Source organism: Aquarana catesbeiana, linkage group LG06 (genome assembly GCF_042186555.1).
Source record: "Aquarana catesbeiana isolate 2022-GZ linkage group LG06, ASM4218655v1, whole genome shotgun sequence".
NCBI classification, from domain to species: domain Eukaryota; kingdom Metazoa; phylum Chordata; class Amphibia; order Anura; family Ranidae; genus Aquarana; species Aquarana catesbeiana.
The window spans coordinates 353,913,604-353,933,022 of record NC_133329.1 but is presented as its reverse complement, the minus strand read 5'-3'; the positions used below and the strand labels follow the sequence as shown (position 1 = coordinate 353,933,022).

General features: G+C 41.8%; 1 protein-coding gene across 1 annotated transcript in view; it reads right to left on the bottom strand.

The window, feature by feature from the left end:
• The window catches only part of FAP (fibroblast activation protein alpha), a 194,814-nt gene extending 179,191 nt beyond the window's left edge, over positions 1-15,623 (bottom strand). Inside the window, exons 1-2 of the mRNA XM_073634041.1 lie at positions 15,525-15,623; positions 12,488-12,566 (exon numbers count right to left, since the gene is read on the bottom strand). Coding sequence (XP_073490142.1) covers positions 12,488-12,566; positions 15,525-15,530 — 85 coding nt within the window. The 5' untranslated portion in view covers positions 15,531-15,623. The remainder of the gene's footprint in view (positions 1-12,487; positions 12,567-15,524) is intronic.
• Positions 15,624-19,419: the final 3,796 nt, after the last annotated feature.

The following is a 19,419-nucleotide window of genomic DNA, read 5'->3' as shown; positions in this document are numbered from 1 at the left end:
AGGTGCTAGCAGGTATCTGGGCTGATACCACTAACACTGCGTTTTTGGGAACCCTAAACTGCTGGGGACGCTAGTATAGATCTGATTGGATCAGATATTGATCCGTTCGGATACTATACCACTAAGGGAGGCGTATGCTGCGTGCATGGGTGTTAGCGGTACTGGCGCTAACCTGACGCTGCCTGGGGCGACGCATATCACCGGCGGGCGATTAGGGAGCTAAACTTTTATTTGGTAATAAACGGCGGGTGCGCTGACACTATAAAAAATAAACGAACTAACCAGTGTCACCCGTAACAGTTATACGGTGATCCGTGGTGAAAGGGTTAACTAGGGGGCAATCAAGGGGTTAAAACCTTTATTAGGTAGTATATGGGGGTCCCTGTCACTATAAAACGCTGACGGCGAACCTAAATATTTACCTCCCTAACTAGCGTCACCAGCGACACTAGTACAGCGATCAGAAAAATGATCTCTTAGTGACACTGGCGACAGGGGGTGATCAAGGGGTTAAAACTTTATTAGGGGGGGGTTAGTGGGGTACCCTAAACCTAAAGGGGGCTAATACTAACTGCCCTAACACACTAACTGTCACAAACTGACACCATGCAGTAATCAGAAAAAAAAAAAAAAAAACTGCTTGGGGTCAGTGTGACAGGGGGGGGAGGGGGTGTTGTGTGCCTGGCATGTTCTACTGTGTGTGCGTGTTTTCACTTACATTACAGTCTTCCCTCCTCAGCGCCGGAACGGAAACTGCCTAGCCGAGCAGAGATGACATAATTTCCTTTGCTGCTGTTTACCATACAGCAGCATAGGAATGATTTCATTGGCCGGCGGTGATCGCGAGGGGGGGGCCACGAATGGATGGCCTCCCCCTCACCTCCGATCGCCGCTGGACAAAACCCGACCGCCCGCGGGAGGCAGATCACGTACGGGTACGTGATTCTGCCTGCCCGTGCCATTCTGCCGATGTATATCGTCGTGAGGCAAGTGGTTAAAGGCGCACAAGGTCCAATACTCCTGGGGCTTCCCTGCCTGTCTAACTGGACGTAAGGACGGCCGTATGGCGGTGCTGAGATTTCTGGAGGAAACACAGAATTTCTGCGACCGTCTAGGAATCCCATTAATGGAGATCTGGGGGTGGTGGGAGAGAATTGTAAATCAGGAGCATACAGGAGACTTAACCACATGGAAACCAATCCTAATGGCAAAAGAGCATAGGGGTTAAAAGAGTCCCCGGACTTAAAAGGATTGAAAATAGGCTTTTTCTGTCTGTTCTTTTACTTTTTTCTTTATATGATCCAAAGTCGGTGGGGAGCGGGGGGGGGGCGGGTGAGGGGGTGTGTGGGAGGGATGGCCGGGATTATACCTAGAGGAAAGCTTTCAGCTTAGACTTGACCCCTCTTCGAGCTCAACCTCCGGGGAGACAACCGGGAGGCCAGGTGGAGTTGGAGGGCCACGGTTTTGCAGGGGGTTCATGTGGAACCCCAATACTCCCCTAATTGTGGCCATGCTTCAAGAGACACATCTAAGCGCTGGCAAGAGTCAAAAAATCTATTCTAGAGACCTCCCAGTATGGTATTACGGTGATTCACCAATAAAAGGGGCAAGAGGTGTTGCCATAGGGTTTGCCAGGGAGACCAGGTTTGAAATGGAGGAGGCATTGGCCGACCCGGAGGGGCGGTTTCTCTTCTTAAAGGGCAAAATCAAAGGCTCGAAATGCTCCCTGGCGAACATTTATGGGCCAAATAGAAACACTTATATAAAAGTAACAGGTATATTGGCAAAGTTTGAAGAATTTAAGACAGGGAAGTCCATTATTGCGGGAGACTTCAATTTATGTTTAGACCCTGGGAAGGACTGCTCGTCACATGTCTGGGGGATGGATGGAGCTTTGGCAGGTACATTTAAAAAAAAGCTGCAACAGCTCCAGCTGGTAGATGTATGGAGGATCCAGCATGGTGATACAAGAGACTATACTTTTTACTCCCCCGTACATGTGACGTATTCGAGACTTGACTTCTTCCTGATTGAACATAGGTTGCTGGAAGATGTCATGGATGTAGTTATCGGTAATATGACGTTTTCTGATCATGCACCAGTGAGTTTACAAATAAAAATAGGGGAAACCCACATCTAGGGTTCAGGGTGGAGATTGAATGAAGATCAGTTACAAGACAAAGATATTTTAAAGAGAATTAAGGAAGAACTGGAGTGGTACTTTAAAATAAATGTCCCTGGGGAGGTTAACGAGGCTACGGTTTGGGAGGCCCACAAAGTGTATATCAGGGGTATATTTATGATGGTAGGTACGGAAAGAAAAAAGGAGATGGAAAGAAGAAAGATCAGCCCTGATAAAAGAAATCCAAGAACTAGAGCAACAACATGAAACGTCAGGAGGAAGGGAGACCTGGATAAACCTACTAAAAAGAAGAGAAGGGCTTGTACAGAACAGGAAACGTGTAAAACCTATAACCTGGTCAAGAAAGACAGATACATTAACGGTAACAAACCAGGCAAGCTCCTCGCCAGGGCCTTAAAAAAAAAGAAAACAAGTAACTTTATAGAAAGAATTAAGACCAAATCAGGTGAAATTAAACATAAGACGTGCGACATTGCGAAAGCATTCCGAGATTTTTACGGCGAGTTGTACGCAATAAAACGCAAAGAGCTCACACGAGTCAAATAGACGTAAGCGCGAGGGTAATAAAACTTTTATGAAAGAAGCAAAGTTAACAAAAATCACAGATGATGATAAAGCCATATTAGACGCCCCGATTACTGAGCAGGAACTTAAAAAAGCCCTACAGGATACACCAAATGGGAAAAGCCCAAGCCCTGATGGGTTGACGGTTCTGTACTATAAAAAAACTACAGGAAACATTGATTCCCATAATGTGTTCATATATGAATGGGATAGGGGAAAACTGGGAGATGAGGAAGGAAGCACTAGAAGCAAGCATCGCCATCATCAGGAAAGAAGGGAGAGATAGCACGTTATATTCTAGTTACAGACCCATTTCGCTCCTGAACGTTGACACAAAGCTTTTTGCAACGATTTTAGCCGACAGACTGAAAAAGATAATTAATGAGATTGTCCACTCTGACCAAGTAGGTTTCGTGCCGGGTAGAGAAGGGAGAGACAATAGCATTAAAACTTTATTGGTAACCCAGATAATGAAGGATAGGGGAGCCCCAGGTCTATTACTGTCGATGGATGCTGAAAAAGCTTTCGACAGGGTAGACTGGGGCTTCATGTGGGATACTCTTGAGGAGATTGGCATAGGTAATAAAATGCTCAGTAAGATTAAAGCCTTATATACTCTGCCTACAGCAAGATTTAAGACGAACGGCACGTTCTCTGAACCTTTTACAGTGCACAACGGCACTAGACAGGGGTGCCCACTTTCCCCGCTGCTTTTTGTGCTGACGTTGGAACCTTTTTTGGCTAAGATAAGACTCAGTCTGGATATCAGTGGGGTCAAAATTGGGGAAGAAGAGTATAAAATAGCTGCCTTTGCGGATGACGTCCTATTGTACGTCACCCGCCCGAGGATTACCTTTCCGAACCTGCTAGAGACCATCAAGACTTACGGCAGATTATCCAATTTCCGGGTTAACTCAACTAAGTCAGAAATACTGGAAATAGTGGAAGATAAAGCAGGGGATAAGGCTTACCAAAAGAGTCTCCCATTTAAATGGGGGATAAAAGAGCTTAACTATCTAGGAGTTAAAATTTCCCCAGCTAAAGAGACACTGTTCCAAGCCAATTATATGGCACTTCTTAATGAGATCAGGACTGATTTGAATAGAATCCCGTGTAATCAATTCTCATGGGGAGGCAGAATAAATTTACTCAAAATGTCAGTTCTCCCGAAAATCACGTATAAAATTCAAATGGTCCCAATTTCAATACCGCAGAGTTTTTTGAACAAGTTGCACACTTTGTTTTTAATGTTTATTTGGCGGGGGAAAAAAACACGAATTAAGTTTGCACAGTTAATTAACTGATAAGAGGAAGGGGGGGTGGGGGGCACCAGATATTAAAAAATATTACGTAGCCATAGTTATATCACGGATTATAGATTGGGTAAAAAAAAATAAAGAAAAACAGTGGGTTCAAATAGAGGGTATAATGAGTGGGGTGGATTTGTGTAAAAATGTGTGGATTCCACCACAGTTTAGAAAATTGAGCACGAAAACAATGGATAGCACCAAACATGTCTTAAATATGTGGGATAAAATACATGATAGGGAGAAATGGGGGTATAACTCACCGCTAATCCCGCTTAAGGACACAGATTATTTCCTGCCTGGGAGGGAAGATTTGTTTGGGAGATGGATACTGAAGGAAGAGGCCCAATTAAAAGACATCACGAGTCAGGGCAAGTTGTGCACTTACCAGGAGTTAAAAGCAAAAGATAAATGGTTCATTATGGACTTTTTGAAGTACAGGCAGTTGAAACATTTTGTTGATACACTCCCGCAACCAATTAGGTCGACGGAAGATCTTCGCCCCCTCGAAAAAGCGCTTTTGGAGAAGAAAGGAAGGGGAGGAGTGTCTAGGATTTATAGAACATTGATTAAAATGGAGTGCCCGACATTCCTTAGGAAGTGGGAGGAGGAATTGGGAAATAAGATCAGTGAAAGAGAGGTGGGGTTGCTCCTGGGAAGAGTGAACGCTACCTCAGTTAACTACAGGGTATCTGAGATGAACTTTAGAATCTTAGCGAGAATGTACATCACCCCGGACAGGGCACATAAAATACAGAAAGAAACATCGCAACTATGTTGGAGGGGTTGTAAGGACATAGGGACAATGGCGCATATATGGTGGCAGTGCCCGGAAATGAAAAAATTCTGGGGGGAGATAAGGAGTATTATTTTTGAGATCACCAGTATGAGGATCCCGGATGACCCCTGGGTGTGTTTACATCACGGGAGTAACATGCCCACAAAGAGGTACTTGAAATCACTGTTACCGCATCTCCTTAATGCGGCCAAGAGTCTTATCCCTAGACACTGGTTAGACAGAAGAAGACCTACAATGCGGGAGTGGTTCAATAAAACAGAGGAAATTCACTGCCTGGAGTATATGAGATACAGCAAGGGGTTAGAGATGGAAGAGTATGAAGAGACGTGGAGTGATTGGGTAAAATACAAGTCCTCCCCCAAATCGGTTGAGATGTGGGAAATTGAGCCGGATAACTCACCGAATAGAAGTTTAAACATTAACTCGAGCCAGACGTTACACACTCAAATAGGGCAAATGGTAAGGAGAGGGATAGAGATAGGTACAGGCCATAACCATTGGGGGAAGAGCTGGGGGGTAGGGTAGGGGGGGGATGGGCGGGTAATTGGGACTACTCGAGAGGGGGGGGTAGGCTTTTGGGGTATAAAATCTTTGTATGGGGATATTCGTATTGTATATTGTAATCATTATTACTTAATAAATGGTTGATGAAAAATGAGTAAGCCACAATGATGTGAAATTATTAAGGGATGAGATTGACTTGAAAGTTGAAATAATATCTCCCAGATAAACACTTTGCTGATGTGGCAAAATAAATAAATAAATAAAATTTAAAAAAAAGGAAAAAAGAAAAAAAAAAAAAAAAAAAAAAAAAGCTGAAAATTGGTCTGGGCAGGAAGGTGTATAAGTGCCCTGTATTGAAGTGGTTAAATGTAACCATATTGCTACACTTAGAGGCACCTCTCTTCTCTTTTATATTCAGTTGTGACATGATGCTACTTGTATATCAAGACATCGCTTGTATATCAAGTCAAAATTTATAAAAAAAATTTTGCTTGTCTTGCAAAATGCTCTCAAACCAAGGTTTTACTGTATATGATTTTTTTAAAATATATTTTAACCTCATACTCTATTGCTGATAGTATAGGACGCCATAACTACATCATCAAAATGGCTGAATACTGAGAATTGTGTACCACATTATAGCATTTTGAAGACACCAAACACCAACACACCTAGGAAAACTTGTTATGCCGTGTACACATGGGCGGACTTTTCGACCAGACTGGTCCGATGGAACGAATCCGTCGGACAAGTCGACCGTGTGTGGGCTTCATTGGACCTGCAGCGGACTTTTTCGGTCGAAAATGTGACGGACTTCAGATTTAAAACACGTTTCAAATATTTCTGACGGACTCGAGTCCGGTCGAAAAATCCGTTCATCTGTATGCTAGTCCGACAGACGAAAACCGACGCTAGGGCAGCTATTGGCTACTGGCTATGAAGTTCCTTATTTTAGTCCGGTCGTACGTCATCACGTACGAATCCGTTGGACTTTGGTGTGATCGTGTGTAGGCAAGTCCGATCGTTCAAAAGTCTGTCGAAAGTCCATCGGAAAGACCGTTGGACCTTTGATGCCGAAAAGTCCGCCCGTGTGTACACGGTATTACAGTTGCTGCAAATCCAAAATTAACTTTTCTTTGTAAGAGATTCTCTATAAGGCCTCATGCACACTGGATGTTTTTGGACATTTTTACAGCAGCTGTTTTTGGCTTCAGATGCTTTTTTCTACAGTCAATAAACTCCCCATCATGTTATCCTATGTGTCCATGCACACATAGGCTGTTTTTTTTTTTTGTTTTTTTTTTAAGCCAAAAAACTAACTAGTGGGTTCTGAGAGGAGTTTTTCAGCTGTTAAATAAATGCTGAAAAACGTGGCTCTCCAGCATTTTTTGATGTTTTTCGTCCATTGAAAAAAAAGAAGAAAATTAAAAAAAAAAGTTAAAAAAAACTTTAACGCAGAAAAATGCTAATAAACGCTAAAAACACTATTGCAAAAACATTGAAAAACTCACTGCAAAGCTACTGGCATTTTTATATATTTTATATTATTTTAACATCCAGTGTGCCTGAGGCCTAAATGAAACTATAACCCCGCTCTAAAAAATACATTACATGCCTTATGCCGCGTACACACAATCGTTTTTTTCACCGGAAAAAGATATGATGGCTTTTCTGATGGGATTTCGCTCAAGTTTGCCTTGCATACAAACGGTCATGCAAAAGTTTGCTGAAATTATGACCGTCAAGAACGCGGTGACATACAACACTATGACGAGCCAAGGAAATGAAGTTCAAGGCTTCCGAGCATTCGTCGAATTGTTTCCGAGCATGCGTAGGAATTTTGCACGTCGGAATTGCCACAGACGATCGCATTTTCGGATAGGAACTTTTCCCGACCGAAAAATTGAGAGTATGCTCTCTATCTTTTGCTGGCTGGAATTCGGTCAGCAAAAAAACGATGGAGCATACACACGGTCGTATTTTCCGATGAAGAAATCTCATCGGTCTTTTGCGGGCCAAAATTCCGATCGCGTGTACGCAGCCTTAGACTACTAAAGCAATTTATGTATTATATGTGTAACGGTCACCATGCCCATTGCCCATGCAGCAGCTAAGATATTTAGCAGTAATTTCACTTTAAGGCCTCATGCACACAGGGTGTTAAAAAAAAAAAAAAAAAAAACGAGCTGCAAAGAAAGCCAGTTCCGACAGCAGGAAAAAAAGGCTGTAAAAACACCCTTTTAGAAGCATTTTGCATTGACGTTAATGCGCGTTTAGCAGCATTACCGTTTAGCAGATTTTCTCCGCCCTCTTCTATTTTCCACTCCCAAATCCAATAACTACAGCTTAAAAACGTTTGACGCAGCTTAACAGTGTATGCAGCGTTAACACGTGTTCAGGCGCGTTTAGCCGCGTCAGGCTTTTTCACAGCTTAAAGTGGCACTAAAGGTTCGGGGTTTTTTTTTTTTAAATAACAAACATATCATACTTACCTCCACTGTGCAGCTTGCTTTGCACAGAGTGGCCCCCAAACATCCTCTTCTGGGGTCCCTCGGCAGCTCTCTCGGCTCCTTTCCGCATCAGATAACCCCCTGGGAGAAGCGCTCTCCTGGGGGGGTCACCTTGCGGGTGCGCTTCCCGAGTCCAGCATTCAGCGTCCATAGACGCCGAATGCAGGACTCAGCCCAGGATGGGATGCATTAAGGTAAAAAAAAAAAAAACACGAACCTTTGCAACCCCTTTAACGCTGCTGCTCCAGAACGCCCAGGGTTTTTTTTTTACAGTTTGAAAACGCCTATGCCACTTACAGCTCCTAAAAGCCTATGTGTGTATGGACACATAGGATAACACGGAGAGGTGTTTTTAAGCTGTAAGAAAAAACATCCAATGCTCCTAAATGTGGCAGGAAAAACGCCCTGTGTGCATGAGGCCTTACCTTTGCTCTTTAAAAAAAAGTTATGTGCAGCAGCCATGCAGAAAGAGGGAGAGGCCTTAAAGGGACCTTATCAGGAAGGACATTTGAGAGCTGCCATGTTGTCTTAGGCTAGCTTAAAGCGTTTGTTACTCCAACACTTCATATTCCTAATATGTGCCTATTGTACCATGTACTTGTATGGAAAGTATCCTGTTCTCTTTGTATCGCTTTCTTTGTGCGAAATCCCTGGTGTTCCTGCTAGTCCCTCTGCTTTCCTATTAAAAATCGACCACACTAAGCAGGAAAGCACAGCATGACCAGTTCTCTAGCTATGCTGGGAACGCCAATGCTCAGACTTGTTCTGACATTCCCCCCGCTGCACGGACATTCATTGGGAAGCTCAGTGTGCTGCTGCTTCTCCTCCCCCAGCTCTTATGCAGCTGAGAACAGAGGGAACGTGATCACTTATAAAAAAAAAGGGAAAAAATATATTTATCATGGTTTTTTTTTTATATGTATACAAAAATGTTTTGCCTTTCATTTGTATTTTAAACTGAATGGGTTGTTTTACAAGATGCCTCGTACACATGATCAGAAAATCAGATGAAAAATACCACTTTCAAAGCAATCGTATGATAATCTGATTGTTAGTACATGGCTTTTGAGAGCTGATCACGAAAGTTCATGCAAAATTATCCAAAGGGACAAACATAAAAATCTTACTCTTACAATACCTGAACGGACGATTTTTGTTTAAACATTACAGTATTCATCAAAAAAAAAAAAAAAAAAAAAAAAATCGGAAGACCAAGACCATGCATGGTCCAAAATTAAAGAGTGCATTACAATACAACTAGGGTTGCATCGATACCATTTTTTTATCGGCCAGTACTGATACTTGTGCTCAAGTTTTTGTTGATACTTTTGTGATGCGATTTGAGCCTATACAAAAAGAACGCACTCAAATAGCACTACAAAAGAATCACGTGTCATTTGAACATAAATATGGTGCTACTCCTGTCAGAATCGCATGCAGTTTCTGCATTGCTCCTGTGTGAACCCGGGCTGAAGTCACTATGACAAGCCTGGGTTCACACAGGAGCGGTGGGGAAAATTGCACGCGATTCAGACAGGAATCACAGAGCATTCCTGTTCAAATCACATGCGATTCTTTGCAGTGTGATTTAAACCCATTTGTTTTGTATGGGCTCAAATCACATCACAAAGGTATCAGTTTCAGGTATTGGAGCATTTGCACGATTTATGCCGCGTACACACGACCGGAATGAACGGTCTTGCCTACACACGATCACACAAAAGTCCGATCGTTTAGAACGTGATGACGTACGACGGGACTAGAAAAAGGAAGTTCAATAGCCAGTAGCCATTAGCTGCCCTTGCGTTGTTTTTGGTCCGTTGGAATAGCATACAGATGAGGGGCTTTCCCAATAGGAATTGATTCCTTCGGAAAGATTTGAAACATGTTCTATTTCTAGGTCCGTCAGAATTTTTGAAAGAAAAAGTCCGATGAAGCCCACACACGATCGGAATGTCCGATGGAATGATTCCGTCGGACCTTTTCTGCTGGAAAGTCCGGTCGTGTGTATGCGGCATAAGAGTACTCACGCAAATGCTTAGTATTGGCACCGATACCGGTATAGGTATCAGTGCAACCCTAAATACAACACATTACATCACTTCCGAAGTTGCATTTTGTTGTACGAGAATTTTCATATCTATAATAACCTCTTCATTTTTGATATGAGGCTAGCATGCAAAAAAAAAAAAAAAAAAGGACGATCATTCGTCCAATATTCTCATTGTGTGTATGAGGCTTAAGGGTAGTCAACCTCAGCACTCTAGCTATAGTGCCATCATGCTCCTGCCTCTGGCAGTCATGCCTGTGGGTCTCTTGAAATGCCTCATTGGATTTGTAGTTTCACCAAAGCTGGAGTTCTGAGCTTGCTTGCCTCTGAACTTGAGTAAAGCTTGCCATAAATGGCACAGATTTGGCTGACTTTACTGTATTGCCTGAAACTTGAACCATGGGTGGCCCTGCAAGCACCACACAGCTGGACAAAAGCCAGTTTAAAAATCTACTAAACCCGGTGGAAAATTATCAGATGCAATCACTATTCTGGTACTCCTGCAGCCATGGGTGCCACAGTTGCCTCCATACAATAGCTGGAATATCTGCCTCTCCTTCCTCTGTATTCCTCTTCCCACCACTTGTATCTGGCTAATGCTTGGAACTGAGACAAGTGCTGATTATCAAGCAGCCATCTCCTAACTAGCTATGTTGTTGGACTGCCATGGGGTGTACCCTGCCTGACCTCACAGCTAGGCTTACAAAACATGTAGCAACATAGGACTACATCTACGGAGAGTTCTTCTTTAAGCTCTTTTCACCAAAAGAAGTGTTTTAACATTTCCACAACAAACAACGGCATTATAGTAAATGTAATACATGACCCGTCCTGCACACTGTGTTCTATTGAATCCTTCACACTCTCTGGCTAATGTTCCTTCAGCTGTGAGTATTGTTCCAGCTATGACATCAGAAGCATTAAATGACCCCTTAGTCAGGACACATGGCTTTCAGAACCGTCTTAAAGGATAGTTACGACTTTCATTTTTCTGTGTAATAATCAGTAGAAAGAGACACAATTTTGTAAGGCTGCACAATGTGAACAGGTTCAGTGCACTGTGTAGAGACCCAGAGCGACCAACTAGTAATAGCCTCTGACTGCAGAATACTAAAATCTGATTAGCTGTTATAGGTTACTGCATTCTACAATAGTTTATTAAAACAGATCAGTTTTTTTCTGCTTTTCCACAAAAAACAATATTTTCTACACTTTTTAGGTAGGTTTGTATTTTATGTTCCTATTGAAAGATTTTCCCTATTTTCTTGTTGAGGCCAAATGTTGGATTTTCCCTCACTCTCAGTCCTATTGACATTGGTCACATTACACAGAGAGGGTGAATCTCCCTCTTGGGGTCACAGACAGAAATAAAAATATGGAAATTGGAAAAGTGCTGGACTGATGAGGTTATCTTATGGGTATTAATGTTGATGTCTGGTTCCCAAGCAGCTGGCTTCTACATCCCAGATGATCTCCATGGGCTTGTAGAGTAATATGACAAAAAAGGAAATTGAAGCATCACACCACTGCTAAGTATCAAGACCTAGGTCTGAATCTGGGACCTCTGCTGTGTCTGGCGATGTCTCTTCTCGCTGAGCCAACTGAAATGCTGGACAGCACCCTGTCTGATCCATTGGACAATCTTGCCTTGTGCCTTGTTTAATCCTTAAATTCTTTGCTGACAAGGCCAATCTTGTAATTACACTGGAGAAGAACTATTAAAGCTCCAGTTCACTTCCAGTCCATTCACATTGTTTTCAGGTGCTTAGGAAGTGGGTGTTCTTGTACCACCCAAACATGTTGGCTATTCTTTCCACTCAACTTTTTGATGGAATATAGTTGTATCTGACCCTTTTAACATTGGTCTGGAACTTCAATTTACTTTTTCATAGCAGTAAAAACCTGACTAACTTTTCCTAAGTTATTTAAAACAAAAAAAGGTTTGGCTTTATATACACTTTAATTAATAAAATAGAAGTTTAACCTGCTTATGGCTTGCCTTTCCGGGTTCCTTCAACCCACCCCCCACCCCCCCCATCCACATACTGAATACATTTTAAATAAAACCTTCTTATGAATATTAAATACCTTATTTCCGAACTAGTGATGTAGGGGTCAACTGAAAACATTACAGCACCCAGCCTCAGTATATCTCTCAGGAGCCCTCAGTCCTGATGGAAGCAGTGGGCTGACTCTTGAGAAAAGTTGGCCAATGGGTGGATGTCAGTCTGGAGGAGTGAGCGTTCCTAGTTGGATGGCATTTCCATAAAATTTTGCATTATGCCCAAACCTGTTCATGTGAAAACACAAGTGCCGGTGGTTATGTGCATATAGCCTCACATTGCATTTACTGTAATGCATCTCAATCGGCAAAAAATACGGCTCACGGGTGCCACAAGACAAGTATTATTTTTCTCTGTAGGTCCGTATGCCTAATGTACAGGAGCCCTTATACAGCCCTATAGAATTTTAAAACAATGGTTTTAAATTTACTGAAAACAAAAAAAAAGAAATAATTTATCACCAATGAAAGACGCAACAAATATCTGGACATTATGCTACCCCAGCACATTGTAGCATTATTTGATGAAGCTTTTCAAGTCCACTTACCTGATTTGAGGAGCACTATCATAACCACCAGTATGATGAGAAGGACCACTGCAGCTCCAGAAACTATGATTTTTAATGTCTGGATGGGAGAAAGAAAATCATGTTAGAGACAATAGTAAGGACCCCCTACACAAAAAACCTTGTGATCAGCAATGTTCAGTACTATTGAATATAGGTAGTGATATATATACATTCCGCCCAACTGTCCCTGATTTCGAGGGACTGTCCCTGATTTGGAACAAAGTCCCTCTGTCCTTCATTCCTCATTTGTCCCTCATTTTGGTCTGATCTATATAGTTGTATATAAAATGCACTATTTATCTTTCAAAAATTGTTTCCCAGTGCTTTTATCCAGTTTCTAAATTGCTGCATTTGTGAACTTCAAAAGCCAAAATGAAGGAATAGTAGCGGTAAAAAAAGCACTTGTGGGTTATACTAAGATTTTTTTTGTATAATTCTCCTTTAAGGGGACGGAGCAGGGTGTGTGTCCTATGCCTACATACATTTCCTAATAGGTGTCCCTTGCTCCCATCTCAAAAAGTTGGGAGGTATGTCACATACATACATACATACATACACACACACACACACACATATATACACTATTCAGTGTCATGTTCACACTTCAAGAGAGTACCAGTGGCAGTTTTAACGCATATTAAGTAGGCATGACCCACTGTTGTCATTATCAGGAAGCTTGCCCTGAGAAATGCCATGCTGCCATTCCTGGAGTGGAAGTAGAAAGGGAGTGATTGAAAAGAAGCTGCAGGATATCAGCAGCACAAACTATTAGTATAAAACAAGGATGAACAAAGTGAAAACAAGTAAGTGGTAAGGTGCAGGAAGGGTGGACTTCAGTTCCTAAAGCCTGTATTTAGACAATCGATTGTCTTGGGTTTTAGAGCTCCTGCATGCTCTGGAAACCATCGAACCATATGTGTATTTATTTCCAACTGGGTGCTCCTTAGCTATATTCTGGGAAGAGATTTGCTTTAAAGCAAAAACTAAACTGTATCTGAGCACTAAAAATGTAATTTGTTTTAAATATTCAAAGCAAAATCACCCATCCATCCATCCATGTCTCCATCTTTATTTTGTTGAGAAATCACCTCCCTAGCATTTATAGCCGTGGCAATCATGAGTAAGGACAGATGATTCATGTAGCATGTGTGTCCCAGAATCCCTATGCCCTTAGCTCAGGCCTGCAGACGGGGGGGGGGGGGGGGGTGTGCTTAGCTGAGAAAGCCCCTCTGACCCGTATCCAGATGAAAGGAAAAAAATGCCCATGAAGAATCCTGGGATGTATGACATCATTTTGACCTAGTCCAGAAACCAGGAAGCCACTGAAGAAATATAAAAAAGGTCCAGTAGTGCAGGATATTTTTTTCACTTCTGGTGGCTGAATGAAATTTTAGTTTTAAAGTGAATTCAGAACAAATTAAGTAAGATCGTAAGTGTAATAATGCAGTTTAAATTAATGTAGACATTGCTGTTATTATTTAAGATCAATAAATGAGTACAGGACAGTACAAATCGGGAGTTATGGCATTTTTAACTTAAAGGGGCACAACCAGAAAAAAAATTCCTTTGCAGTGGGGCCACACACATTACAAGGATTAAATGTTCAAGTCTAGTGGGTTGCAGAAGAGAATGTATAAGTCACTTTCCCCTTGATCCAGTAGGTTTTTTCAGTCTGTGCAACCAGTCCCCAGCACCCTCCTCTATAAGCTGTTCTTGGTCACACTTACCCTCTCCATGTACAATGCGTGGGGGGGGGGGGTCAGCTAAGTAATACATCTTCTAGTTCTACCCTAGGCTCAATGAGAATTTAATGCTTGCAGTGTTGAGGACCCGCTTACTGCAAAGGTATTTTGTCCCTGGAGTTAGGCTTTTCTTTTTTCATTGCATGTTTTTTCTTTTTTTTTGTGCCACATATGTTTAACTTCAGAGATTTCCCGGGCACGCCGCTTGTGTGCGGCAATCGGTAATGAGCCGTGTCCTTCTGACACAGCGCATCACTAATCAGGGTAAAGTGCCAATGACATTGTCTCTTTACCATGTGATCAGCTGTGTCCAATCACATGGGAGCAGCTGTGTCCCATGTAAACAAATGCTGGTTATTGGCATTACCTTTCCTCAGCGCTGTCACTGTGGGAGGAAAGGAAAGCCGTTAGCTGGCTTTCCTGTGGCAGATATTTACACAGATAATCAGGGCACTGATCATCAGTGCCCTGATTATCATTGCAGTCCCATCAGTGCCCATCAATGCCCATTAGTTAAGCATATCAGTGCCCATTAGTGCCACCTATCAGTGCCCATCAGTGGCGCCTTATCAGTGCAGCTTTATCAGTGCCTCTTCATCACTGCCCATCAGTGTCACTTCATCAGTGCCAGCTCATCAGTGCCTATCAATGCAGCCTATCAGTGCCCATCAGTGAAGAAGAAAAATTACTTATTTGCAAACTTTTATAACAGAAACAAAAAAAAAAAAAAAAAGTTTATTTTTCAAAATGTATGTTTTTTTTGTTTGTTTGTTTAGCAAAATATAAAAAACCCCAGTGGTGATTAAATTCCACCAAAAGAAAGCTTCACCTGTCTCAAAAAGAAAATTGGCAAAATGTTATTTGGGTACAGCATTGCATGACCGCGCAATTGTCGTTCAAAGTGTGATAGCACTGAAAGCTCAAAATTGGCCTGGTCAGGAAGGGGGTAAAAGTGCCCGGTAGGCGAGTGGTTAAAGCAAATTTGTTACATTTAATATTGAATCAACTAGAATAGCAGAGCTGGAACTCTTGATGTGTTTGAATGATGCAAATAAATGTTCAAAATGTATTTCCCATTTTTACTGTTAATGAGAATGCAAAATAACTTGGCAAACATGTGCTGTTCAGTTTACACTTAACTGCTGCATTTTTAAGTTTTCTTTTTCTCTTTCACATGTTCCCCTACTGGTCGTTTATTTCCGTAATACCACATAGTAAAAAAGTGATACATAAAGTAAATCTTATAAAAATATTTTGTTAAAAAGGCCACTCACCTTCATGCTTGCTGGAACTGCCAGAACTCCGGACCTTTCCTTGTGATTCACTCAGCATTCACCCAGTGCCCTGAAAATTAACTGAAATGGTTTCAGATTAAAAAGCAAAAAGTAAAAAAAAAAAAAAAAAAAAAAAAAAAAAATTGAAAACAGACTTCATGGGCGTTCTTTGCTTCGAAAGAACACTGGGCGGATCCAGACTGTATCGCAACTTTGTCCAGTTTTAAATGTAACTACATCGCTGACACCAATGTGTATCCTTCCCGTGACTCAACAGTTTGATACACCACGATGCAAATGAGTAAATTATTACCATATGTCTTTAGTAAACCCACCAGGGTTGAAGGCAATAAAATCAGCCGTCTAAGGCTATCTGAAAAATGACTTTCTTTAGAGGAAAAACTCTGATTCATTTCCTAAAGGGACTGAATTGTATAGAACGGCAAAATAAAGGACATGGTGCATCTAAGGCCATAGAACATGAGTATGGAGCTTATAAATTACATATAGGGGACCCAAAAGAACAATTTATATAAAGTATATTAAATATACAACACGTTTACTTACACTTAACTATTATACTTAAGGTGGACCTCTACTTGAGAGCCTTTAGTATAGTGAGGTTCCCTTCTTTTGCAGACTTCTCTGTATTCTTTAACCACTTCAGCTTTGGAAGATTCCCCCCCCCCCCCTCTTTCATGGCAAAGAACAGAGAGAAGCACACCGCTCCAGGCAAATTCAGGTGCAGGATGGATCACAGATGCAGACCTCGGCTCACCACCGTGGAAGATGAACAAGACAAGGAATTGTTCCCCTCTTTCATGACCAGGCCATTTTTTTGCTATTCAGCACTGAGCTAATTTAACTGGCGATTGTGTGGTTATGCGATGCGGGACTCAAACAAAATTTTATCTTTTTCCCACACAAATAGAGCTTTCTTTTGGCTGTATTTGATCACCACTGGAGTTTTATTTTTTGCAATATAACTGAAAAAAAATCAAATTTTGAAAAAAAAAATTTTTTTTACTTTCTGGTAGAAAAAACATATCCAATAAAAAAAAAATCTCTTCATAAATTTTGGCCAAAATGTATTCTGCTACATGTTTAAAAAAAATCCTAATAAGTGTATATTGATTAGTTTGTGTGAAAGCTATAGCACCTATAAACTATGTTATAAGTATATACTGGAATTTTTATTTTACTATTTTTTTTTTATACTACTAATGGTAGCGATCAACAACTTGTAATGGGACTGCGATAGTGCAGTGGGCAATCTGACACTAACTGAAGCTGGAAGCAACTGACTAACTACCACTGACATCACCAGTGACATTAAAGGAGAATAACAGCCAAAGCTCGTTTGGCTGTACTTCTCCTGTGGTTCACAGAAGTGCAGTTCCTTCTGCACTCCTGTGACCCGTTTTCAGCCAACAACGGGTTGAGGTCCGCTGTCTGGTGACATCACAGAGCTGGTCCAGGCTTGGGCAAGATCGCGACAATGAAGTCTGGATCCGCCTACATGCCTGGACAGGCACTTAGCTCAGCCTCTCAGCGAGCCACTGAGAGCCTGAGCCTCTCTGCTTGAAAAGCTCTGAGAACTGAGCAGTTGACGGTTTTAGATTGGTCAGTTCTCAGTGTTAGAGCTGGCAGGGGACAGATACAGTATCGGACCAATACTGCATCCACCTTAGTTTGAATAATACATTTAAAAAAAACATACTTCTCTTTTAATACAGTGATCAGTGATAATTGCATACTAGCACATTATGAAAGACTCACCTTGAAAGAAAGGCCTCAAGTGGTTAGCTGTCACTGCTGACAGAGCTTCCATCTTCACCTGGCCTTCCTTCCGGGTTCGCGGGTTGTGGCCACTTGCACACAAGCATGAGGGAGTCATGGCTGTGGCACGGAAATCTGAAGGATTGGCACTGGTATGCTGTTCCTTCGGAGTGCATGCACTGGTGGCGTCACTGGCTGCTACTTACTAGAATATCTCCTAAACCAATGTTTCTCAACTTCAGTTCTCAAGTAACCCCAACAGGTCATGATTTCAGGATTTCCCTCAGATGAAACGGCTGTGGTAATTACTAAGGCAGTGAAACTGATCAAATCACTTGTGCAAAATAATGGTAAGCCTGAAAACATGACCTGTTGGGGTTACATGTGGACTGGCATTGAGAAACATTGTCCTAAATGGTTCACGTTTAGCAGATATTCATTTGACCTACAGGTAAGCTTATAATAATAAAGCTAAGATTTACAATGTCCTTCCAGGCAGCCTTCCAAGTCACCTCCTTCCAGCTTCTGATCTTTGAATCCCAATCCTTTAAATGCATTTCATGAATAAACAATAGAATAGAAAGCCATAGTGCAGTAGTTTGTATTGCAATAAAATAAAATCCAAGTGCGCACTCACATTAAAAATACAAATGCCAGCATTCAATAAGGTTACTACATGGATCCAAGGTGGCCACAAGTGATCCAACTTCCTGTTCACTAACTGTGTGTGTTCAACAGACCAGAAGTTATGTACAATGAGGGAAAAAAGCATTTGATCCTCTGCCGATTTTATATGTCTATAATTTTAATAGTAGCTTTATTTCAACAGAGAGAGAAAGAATAACAAAAAACAAAAACGCATTTAAAAAAGATATGAATTGATTTGCATTTTAATGAGTGAAATAAGTATTTGACCCCTTCACAAAACATGACTTAGTACTTGGTGGCAAAACCCTTGTTGGCAATCACAGAGGTCAGACGTTTCTTGTAGTTGGCCACCAGGTTTGCACACATCTCAGGAGGGATTTTGTCCCACTCCTCTTTGCAGATCTTCTCCAAGTCATTAAGGTTTCGAGGCTGATGTTTAGTAACTCGAACCTTCAGCTCCCTCCACATATTTTCTATGGGATTAAGGCCTGAAGACTTGCTAGGCCACTCCAGGACCTTAATGTGCTTCTTCTTAAGCCACTCCTTTGTTGCCTTGGCCATGTGTTTTGGGCCATTGCCATACTACGACCCATTTTCAATGCCCTGGCTGAGGGAAGGTTTTCACCCAAGATTTGATGGTACTTGGCCCTGTCTATTCGTCTCTTTGATGCAGTGGAGTTGTCCTGTCCCCTTAGTAGAACCCCCCCCCAAAGCATAAGGTTTCCACCTCCATGTTTGATAGTGGGGATGGTGTTCTCGGCGAGTTGAGATGATGCCAAAGAGCTTGATTTTGGTCTCATCTGACCACAACACTGTGCTCCTCTGAATCATTCAGATGTTCATTAGCAAACTTCAGATGGCCCTGGACATGTGCTTTCTTGAGGGGACCTTGCGGGCACTGCAGGATTTTAGTACTTAACGGCGTAGTGTGTTATCAATTGTTTTCTTGGTGACTATGGTCCCAGCTGCCTTGAGATCATTGATAAGATTCTCTTGTGTAGTTCTGGGCAGATTCCTCATCGTTCTCATGATCATTGAAACTCCACGAGGTAAGACCTTGCATGGAGCCCAAGACCGAGGGAGATTGATAGTTATTTTGTGCTTCTTCCATTTGCAAATAATCGCACCAACTGTTGTCACCCTCTCACCAAGCTGCTTGGCGATGGTCTTGTAGCCCATTCCGGCCTTGTGTAGGTCTACAATCTTGTCCCTGACATCCTTGGACAGCTCTTTGGTCTTGGCCATGGTGGAGAGACTGGAATCTGATTGATTGCTTCTCTGGATATGTGTCTTTTACACAGGTAACAAGCTGAGATTAGGAGCAGTCCTAATCTCAGCTCGTTATCTGTATAGAAGATACCTGGGAGCCAGAAATCTTGCTGATTGATAGGGGATCAAATACTTATTTCACTCATTAAAATGCAAATCAATTTATAACTTTTTTGAAATGCTTTTTTTCTGGATATTT